This window comes from Ranitomeya variabilis, chromosome 5 (genome assembly GCF_051348905.1).
Source record: "Ranitomeya variabilis isolate aRanVar5 chromosome 5, aRanVar5.hap1, whole genome shotgun sequence".
Taxonomy (NCBI): Eukaryota; Metazoa; Chordata; class Amphibia; order Anura; family Dendrobatidae; genus Ranitomeya; species Ranitomeya variabilis.
In genome coordinates this window covers 11,385,441-11,394,760 of record NC_135236.1, presented here as the reverse complement: position 1 = coordinate 11,394,760, position 9,320 = coordinate 11,385,441, and the positions used below count along the sequence as shown (strand labels likewise).

At 44.1% G+C, this 9,320-nt stretch overlaps 1 protein-coding gene across 1 annotated transcript; it reads right to left on the bottom strand.

Annotated features, from left to right (window-relative positions):
* Window positions 1-6,221: 6,221 nt before the first annotated feature.
* On the bottom strand, window positions 6,222-7,263 carry LOC143773243 (olfactory receptor 5P64-like). Its single transcript, XM_077260736.1, has one exon. The coding sequence runs from the start codon at window positions 7,261-7,263 to the stop codon at window positions 6,331-6,333; it is 933 nt and encodes a 310-aa protein (XP_077116851.1). The 3' UTR covers window positions 6,222-6,330.
* Window positions 7,264-9,320: the final 2,057 nt, after the last annotated feature.

The window sequence follows — 9,320 nt, the reverse complement described above, 5'->3', positions numbered from 1 at the left end:
TTTGCCATCTGATATCAGCCCCCACATTCCTGTACTGTTATCTCTCCAGAGGGTCAGTGAATAAACCTGTTTGCTAATATGCTGACATATTGAACTAGCTTGTTGAAACAATGACCCGTGTAGTGCCTTAATCCACCAGGCACCTTTGTCAGGTGTGGGAGGCCTGAAAACCACCCCAACCTGTCTGACGACTTCTGGACATAAGGAGAGGACAGGAGCTGGGGGGAAGCCAGTCTTGGTTTGGAGCTATGAAGTGAACACAGCACGTCAGAGAGAGAAAGAAGGGAATATGGACTGTTATCCTCTGTGCTGGATTGTTGGACTTTTATTCTGTAACTGAACTGGATTTGTGTTCTGGAATATTTTATCCTTTGTGTGGTGGACCGTATATGCGTATATGGACCTTTTGTGCTTTTGCCTAAATAAAGGTCTTGGAATTGTTCACTCTTCACTGGCTCTGTTGATTGTGTGATACCGGAGAAGGAACCTGTGACAGGGCCTAATAACTTTGTCTGCTACTCATTACAATTTGCCGCCGCTGAACAAAGCAATGCCGCCTGTTTAGTCATGTTACCAGTTTTGAACTGCATTTAGCCTACTTTAATATTTGGGCTTACTAACTGTGTCTGCCTCCCATTACAGTTGTCCTCCGCTGAACAAAGCAATGCCGCCAGTTTAGTCCTGTTACCAGTTTTGAACTGCATTTAGCCTACTTACTTATTTGGGCCTAATAACTGTGTCTGCCTCCCATTACAGTTGTCCTCCACTGCACAAAGCTATGCCGCCAGTTTAGTCATGCTACCAGTTTTAAACTGCATTTAGCCCACTTACTTTTTTGGGTCTACTAACTGTGTCTGCCCCTTATTACAGCTGTCCTCCGCTAAACAAAGCAGCGCTACCAGTTTAGTCCTGTTACCATTTTTGAACTGCATATAAGCCCAAGAAAAAGGGAAGTACCAACCAGCTGTATAAAATATTAAATATTTTATTGATACACATTAAAAAACAGGAATAGTAAATAATATGTGTAATACTTAAAGACAAGGGGACAAGGCAAAGTAAACCAAAACAATCCGATTAGCTAACCAAATACAAATCCATGAAAGGGATTATAAAATATATATGCTAAGTGCACCAGCAGGTGTCACTGGAGCTCACACAAAGATATTGAATTAGTTATTCCTATACTAAGGTTGGAAAAAGTTGTTGAAAGATAGATAGTGGTGGAGTGTGCCACAACACTTAGGCTACACTACAGGGAGGTGTCAATACATCCTCCATTATAATAAGTATGTATAGCGTGTCACTGCATGTGCAGATTTAGAAGTCATATAGACTAGTACAAGGACAATAAGGGAGCATAGGAATCACTGGTGAAGCAATACATAAATACCTGCTGGTGAGAGGATTGTGATGGGCAGGAAAACCCCGACGCGCGTTTCGCAACGTAGCTTCTTCCTGGGGGTTGTGGTAATTTTTGAACTGCTTTCAGCCTACTTTTGTATTTGGGCCTACTAACCGTGTCTGCACCACTCATTACAGTTGTCCTCCACTGAACAAAGCTATGCCGCCTTTTTAGTCCTGTTACCAATTTTAAACTGCATTTAGCTTACTTTTTTAATGTGGGCCTACAAACTGTGTCTGCGCCACTCATTACAGGTTTCCTCCATTGAACAAAGCTATGCCGCCTGTTTAGTCCTGTTACCATTTTTGAACTGCTTTGAGCCTACTTTTTCATTTTGGGCCTATTAACTGTGTCTGCGCCAATCATTACAGTTGTCCTCCACTGAACAAAGCTAAGCCACCTGTTTAGTCATGTTACCAATTTTGAACTGCATTTAGCCCACTTTATTATTTGGGCCTACTAAGTGTGTCTGCCACTCCTTACAGTTGTCCTCCGCTGAGCAAAGCAATGCCACCAGTTTAGTCCTGTTACCAATTTTGAACTGCTTTTAGCCTACTTGTAACAACTCTGCTGGCATCATGGCATGGCATCTCATTTCTCACACTATCTTACCCACTGCTCCAGGCCATGATGTGGTTTCTATTTCATGCCAGCTGCATATTCTGTCTCTCTGCATTCTTCCTGGCTGTGTGCATAGGGGGCTGGCGCCTGAACTCTCTGGTTCTTATAGGAATCAGGTGCATCTGTCTAATTTGTTCCTGACCAATTACCAAGAGGCTTCCAGTATATAGTGCAGCTCCTCCCAGTGGTCTGGGCCTGTGCAATGTGTTAGCTCAGTTTGTGTTTAGCTTCTGAGTTTGCCAGGCCTTGCTCTGAGTTACTCCCTCTCTGGAGGCTTTTCCCTGTCTTATTGCCTTGATCTTGTTGTCCGCCCTCCAGGAGGCAGAATATCCTGGTCCCTGTGTCTTTGTCCTTGTTTCTTGTCTTGTTCCATTTCCTTGTCTGAACTTAGTCTTATCTCGGTCTCCTTGTCTGTGGCTTCCTTCCCTGCTGTGTCTTTCTTTGTGTTCTAAGTCTGCTTACACTCCGCACTCTTGCGGCTCTGCCTGCTCTGTACCTTTGTGGCTTTACCTCTGCTCCGCTCTCCTGCAGTTCTGCTCCTTTCTACTCTGCTTATCTTCTGCTGCAGTAATCTCTTGCTGCCGCTCCTCTCCGCACTCCTGCTCCTTTCTACTCTGCTTACCTTCTGCAGCTGCAGTAATCTCTTGCTGCAGCTCCTCTCCACATTCCTTGTGGCTCTGCTCTGCTTAGCTTTTATTGCTGCACTATCTCTTGCTGCTCTACCACTCCTATCCTCAGCCTTGCGGTTCTCTTCCAGTCTGAACAGGTCCCAACCTGTTCCTTCTTTCTCCTTTCCTTCTGGCTTGTTTCCGTACCTGCATCTCCTGTGTGAACAGGTCCCAACCTGTTCCTTCATACCTCATTCCTTTCTGCTTGTTTCCTTTCCTGCACCTCCTGTGTGAACAGGTCCCTACCTGTTCCTTCATACACCACATCAACCAGTCCTGTGTTCTCTGCCGTGCCTTCCAATCCAGTGTTCCTGCCAGTCCTGTCAGTCCTGTGTTTCCTGCCGTGCCTTCCAGTCGTGTGTTCCTGCCATTCTAGCCAGTCCTGTGTTTCCTGCCTGATGCCCGCAGCACTCCTGGTGTTCCTGTTTCCCAAGTGGGATCAGCAGCCACAGCCAGACACTACCCTGGAGTAGCACATGGCAGCTGCCTGCTGCATAAGCCTAACCTTACCATCAGAGGCTCCAGTGAAAACCCAGGCAGCTGTCATAGTCACGTCCCTTCCAGGGTAGTCTGGTTTGTGGCACAGTGGGGTCACAAACCCTCCGAGCTCACGCCCACCAGTCAGGGCATGAGCGTGACACTACTTACTTATTTGGGCCTACTAACTGTGTCAGCCCCTCCTTACAGTTGTCCTCCACTGAACAAAGCAATGCCGCCTGTTTAGTCCTGTTACCATTTTTGAACTGCTTTTAACCTACTTACTTATTTGGGCCTACTAACTGTGTCAGCCCCTCCTTACAGTTGTCCTCCGCTGAACAAAGCAATGCCGCCAGTTTAGTCCTGTTACCATTTTTGAACTGCATTTAGCCTACTTCATTATTTGGGCCTATATCTGTGTTTCCTCCTCATCCTACCCATTGCCCAGCCACTGCTAGATGAGTCTGCTGGTACATTGACCCAGACTACTACATTCCCCTTGCACTCTACACAGCCAGAATCTGACCCTGCTGAAATCAGGTTCCCCTTCCCGCATAATATACCACCTTACACAGGGACAAAGAGGAAGGTGCAGATGAAAGTGCAGGTTCCTTCATCAGGTGGGGGGCATACTCGTTGGCGATGTCACTGGCACAGGGCCCCTCATAGTACGCAAAAGTGTCTCTGCCGGTGGGAGGCACCACCCACCGTCAAACACACCGCTGTACTATGAGGGGCCCTGTGCCAGTGCCAATGCCAATGAGTAGGCCCCCCCTGCTTGCTCAGGATCACAGCACTTGCAAAGTTGAAATGCTTTCCTCTCCATGCTCCACCGCAATTACGTATTTCGTGTTTCCTGGGCCCACGAAAATCTTGAGCCAGGCCTACCCCCCCACAACTTTAGCCAGATGACCCTCAGTTTTCAAGGCCTAACTATTATTATAAAGTAAATTAAGATTGACAAGCTTCAGTAACAAGAGTTGATGTTTTTGGCATTAAAATGGGCACTGTAGGTGTTTTCCTGTCCTCCACTCACTGCCGACTTTGATTCCCCATTGACTTGCATTGGGTTTCGTGTTTCAGTTGGCCCCCGACTTTTCGCAATAATCGTCCGATTTCACCCGACCTGACTTTTGAGAAAGTCGGGTTTCGCGAAACCTGACTCGATCCTAAAAAAGAGAAAGTTGATCAACTCTAATCTTTAATATTTATTAAATTAATAGTAGATATAAGCAAAAAGATCAGAACATAATTCAATTCTCATTTTTTACAAAAATATGCATTCTCAAAAATGGCTACCATGGACAAGCTTAGCACAATCTACTCCATTTACCAGATCTCCAGACTTCATAATTTATTGAATTTTCTCAGGGACCCATAAGTTTGGGTCGTAAAGTTGGCTGAAGGCTGGTGATGCAGGCTGGCACAAATGATCAGGTAGCTTTCTCTGAACCAGTAGGACAGTCATGCTACAAAAGCATAACATAGGAGAATCTTCTGTAAACATGCTGAGTTCCAGGAGGACCGACTAGGAAAAAACACAGGCAGAAATATTATTTGTGAACTATGAACAGTAGATACGGTGGTCAGTGGGTGATCTAGTCCACTGGCTCGAGACATCATGGACCAGGGGTCATCCCACTGAATGCCCACTCTCGTTTTACTGTGGGTATAATACTACTCAGACAACACAAGGTGCGGGTAAAACAGTGTGGCAATAACTTATGGAACCACTAACAAACAATAACATATAGAACAGTCCCAGCAACTACCCAGGATGGTGCAAATCACAGTCTCACCCTTCAGCTGACTCACCAGAATAACAGCAGCTGTGAATTCAGAGCTTCCAGGGCCGATTACTCCACCTGTGACACGCACAGAGAGAAGGTAACGACAACCTTAGGAAGCTGACCGAGAGCTGTCCATTAATGTACGAGGCCAGGTGACCTGATTGTCCCAACCAGGATTCTCCAAATGTCTTTGAGGGTTCAGTCACGGTCAAAGTAGCAGCTCTCTACTTTTTTAGTTGGAGCCATGATCCATGGTTACTGTAATGTGCAGTCTCTATAAACACAGTGAGGTCCTCCTTATTATAGCTCACAACTTCTCATTCAGGCATTCCTCCACAGGCTTGGGGGAAGGTGGAAGGAGGCCATCCATCACTGCTGGAGTGTTCAAACAAAATGCATAGATTGTTCTTCATATTTGCAGAACACCAATGGGTCATCAACATATTAACAAACATTGTTCGCATATCATATTTCGTGAAGATAATAGAACAATACTAGGACTGCAATATTAGGACAGACACAATAGCTAATCAACAACCAGTCCACAAATGGCAGCCACTGAACATTAATTCAATTGACAATATGAGTCAACCTTACTTCTCACATGAACTCTAGCTCATGTTCCTGGGCCTACTGACATAATACATCTGGATAATTCCGAATTAATGCTGTGTCGTCACAATATTTGACAAAAGAAAGCTCAACGTGTTCCTCTATCCATTGTTAGAAAGCAAATTATCTTTCAAGCAAGTTTAAACCAAATATAGAAATAAAAAAAATGTTTGCACCACTCAAATTGAAGGAATCCAGTATTTTCCTTTCAATCCATAGAAAGATGTGTTGCCCTATTTAGAAAGTTGCTGATACACTGCATGTCAGTAAGTCTCTGCATGTTGAAGCTAGAAATGAATAAATCTCCCAAATTTCAAATTTAGGAGGTTCAATCGAATTTAGCCTGGAAATTGGATTCACAACTTTATTATATGTGAAATAAAGGTGCCTGAAGGCCATTAATAGTCATTACCTAAGTGTTATCTGTCCACATCCTAGTGCAGAATCGGTAGGAGCGCTGGTCACGTGATGGGTGAAGATGGCATATTATTTTATTATTTTACGTCTTCCCAGCCCTAAAATGTTGATCTGCCAGAAGCCATTTTGCTGAATTCAAAGGAATCAATTATAAAAATAGTGGATTCTGACCTGTCCATTTTCTGTGAAATTTGAAGCAAATTTAATTTGCTTTTAATCAATCTACTCATCTCTAGCTGCGCTAAAACTTCTAATGGATTGAAAACAATGATTTGGTTAATGATTTGATTCATAGTTGCATAAGGCTGTCACATATTACCACTGAGCTGAACATTTAAACTCATTTTGTGTAAAAAAAAATATATCTCATCTTTTGCATAGCTCTCCTAATCTCATTGTTCCTCAGACTGTAGATAATAGGATTCATCAATGGTGTAACTACTATATACAACAGAGATCTGTATTTGTTGATATTGGATGATCTCTCATCAGATGGAGCCATGTAGACTACGATTAGGGTGCCGTAATATGCACATACTGTGGTCAGGTGGGAGCTACATGTGGAGAAGGCTTTTCTTCTACCATAAGAAATGTTATGGATCGTAAAGAAAATGCAAAAGTAGGTAACAATAATAAAAGCAAATGGGAAAAAAAGCGAAAAGATGCCATAAACAAAGTCTTGCAACATTACAATGGAAGTGTCTGAAGTGGCCAATTCCATTAATGGACCAAAGTCACAAAAGAAATGGTCCATGTAATTCAAGCCACAGAAGTTAGACTGACTATAAACAAGGAACTCACTTGAAATGAGCACAATGATCAAAAACCAAGCACCCATAACAAGTCGAAGGCAAAGATCCAGACTTATTAGTGAGGAATATCGTAACGGATGACAAATGGCCAAATACCGATCATAAGACATAATGGCAATGAGGAAACATTGAACAGTGCAAAATATACAAAAGAAATAAAGCTGTGTCATACAACCCCAAAGGGACAAAACTCCTTCCTCAACAAACATAATGCCTAACATCATGGGGATAACCCAGGTGGTCAGTAAGACATCTGCTATGGATAAATGCTTCAGTAAGAAAAACATTGGAGTTTTGAGTTGGTCAATGATGGTCACTAGAAGGATAATGAGAAGATTCCCTCCTAGTATACATATGTAACTCAGGGTAAGCAGAAGGAATAGAAGAGGTTTGTATTTGGAAAGACTTTGGAATCCAAGAAGACGTATCTGAGTGACTTGTGTCTGATTCTCCTCACACATCCTTTATATATCAATAAGTATCCAAGAATTATTTTCTCCTAAAAATTAAGAGTATTTATTCAAGTTCAGGTATAAAGTCTGGGAATGTAGCCCACTAAAAACAAGTGTCATATTATACTTAGTGATGGTTTTCATTATTAGAGGAGGCTCAATAGAATTTTGGGATATTTTCATCTGTGAAATGATATCTTCGCATTGTTGGCTCTTCTGATGTAAAGGCGAAATGTTTCAGACGTTCGCGTCTTTTATAGTCTCAGAAGAACATAGAAAATGCCCACTGGATCCCGATAATCACCCTCAAGTGAATGTTCTAGAGAAAAGAGACCAGAGGTTTAAATGAATTGATAATTATCTTGCCTTCAGAGAATTTTGGTATAAAAGCTTTCATGTTTTGTATGCTCAATACCCACAATGTGTAAACTTACAAAAATATAAAGTACTTTACTGTATATAAAATGCAGTGAGATAGTTTTAGCAGGAGGCTCAAGAATTAAGCAGTTAAAAATAATTTAAAAATTAGAAGTGTTAAAAGTTTATTTTTATCAAATAACAAGATGCAAAGAAAAATATAAATCAAATTAATTTTGGATGCTACCAACCTTTGCCTTCCAAACAGGATCAAAGCATTAATTCTTCCAGGGACATTTACCCATAGTCCTTGAAGGAAGTTGGCTAGGAGGTTGTTCCAAACATCTTGGAGAAGTATCCACAGATTTCTGTGGATTTCCTGTAAGTTTGCACAAATTCTCCTGTCTCTTCAAACAATCCCACACAAACATGATTTTGTTGAGATCAGAGATCGGTTGGGGATGTATCATGACTTTCAGAACCCCTTGTTTTTCTTATGCTTAACATCATTTTCCATGATCTTCATGACATCGGCTGTATGTTTATGGCCGCTTTCATGCTGCAGAAATTAATTTACACCAGATGACTTTCTTAGAGTATAGTATGGCCCGGACCTTATTCCCCATAGGAGTCTTAAAGGGAGGGCCACATGACTAAGGAGGTTGCTAGGCCTTAACTTTGCGTGGTAAGGGATTGAGTTTGAGTGCACATTTATGGGGGAGGAGTACAGGGTCAGGGGAAAGATGTGGGTTTTTGTGATTGTCTAGTGGAAGGTATCCTGTGGGAGGGTACATAAGGTGAGGGGCGGAGGGGGTAGTTCAGTCAGGAGGATAGTAGCTTACCTGAATGTCATGGGGGCTCTTTTCCAGGAGATCCGTGCCTTGGCTACAAGCAGAGGACAGCAGCTACAGGATCAGCTGCAGATGTGGAACGCTGATGGTGGAAATGCTGAGGTGGCTGCATCTGTGGAGCCTCTGGGTTGCACCAGGAGGTCCCAACTACCAAAGTGATTTAGCCTGGATGTGACTCCCCGGACCAGGCGCCAGCAGCAGAGCTCATCCAGAGAACCATTCGGATCTTCACTGCAATTCCAGCCTCCGGCCACTGGGTGTCGCTCTGGGGGAGTTCCTCAGCATCGGCAGGTGCCAGGAGCTGGCAGAAGTGACATCGCTTGCTCTGCCCCTTTTTTGATGTCATCCCGGTCAGGTGGTATTGCTGACCAGGAAGTGCGGCCAGCTCGGAGGAGCAGGGCCTCGACTGCAGTGGCGAGGATGGAGCTGGCAGAGGAGCGGCAGGCCCATCAGCACCAGAACCAGGCTGCTGTATGCACAATGGGAGCAGATGCTACGGAGAGGGAGGTGCAGCCACACCAGGCGCAGCTGCGCCAGGCTCAGGCAGCAGCGGTGGGTAGAATGGAGACCCGGTCAGATGGAGCTGACACAGAGGAACATCTGGAGCATCCAGTCGGATCCCGGGCTTCAGGAGCAGCACAATCATGGGGACGAAGATCCAGAAGTTTGGTGTGGGGGGCCAGGAGGTGACCCATCCAGGTTGTCAGCAGCAGTGAAGGCCAGGGTGATTTTCATGAGAGAGGGCAGATCACTGCCAGGGATTCAGTCTGCAGGTATACAGCTGAAGTCTCTCCTTCATCCAGACAACATGCCATGGTGGATAGGAGGTCCAGGTCTAGTGGTGGGTTGACTACGTCG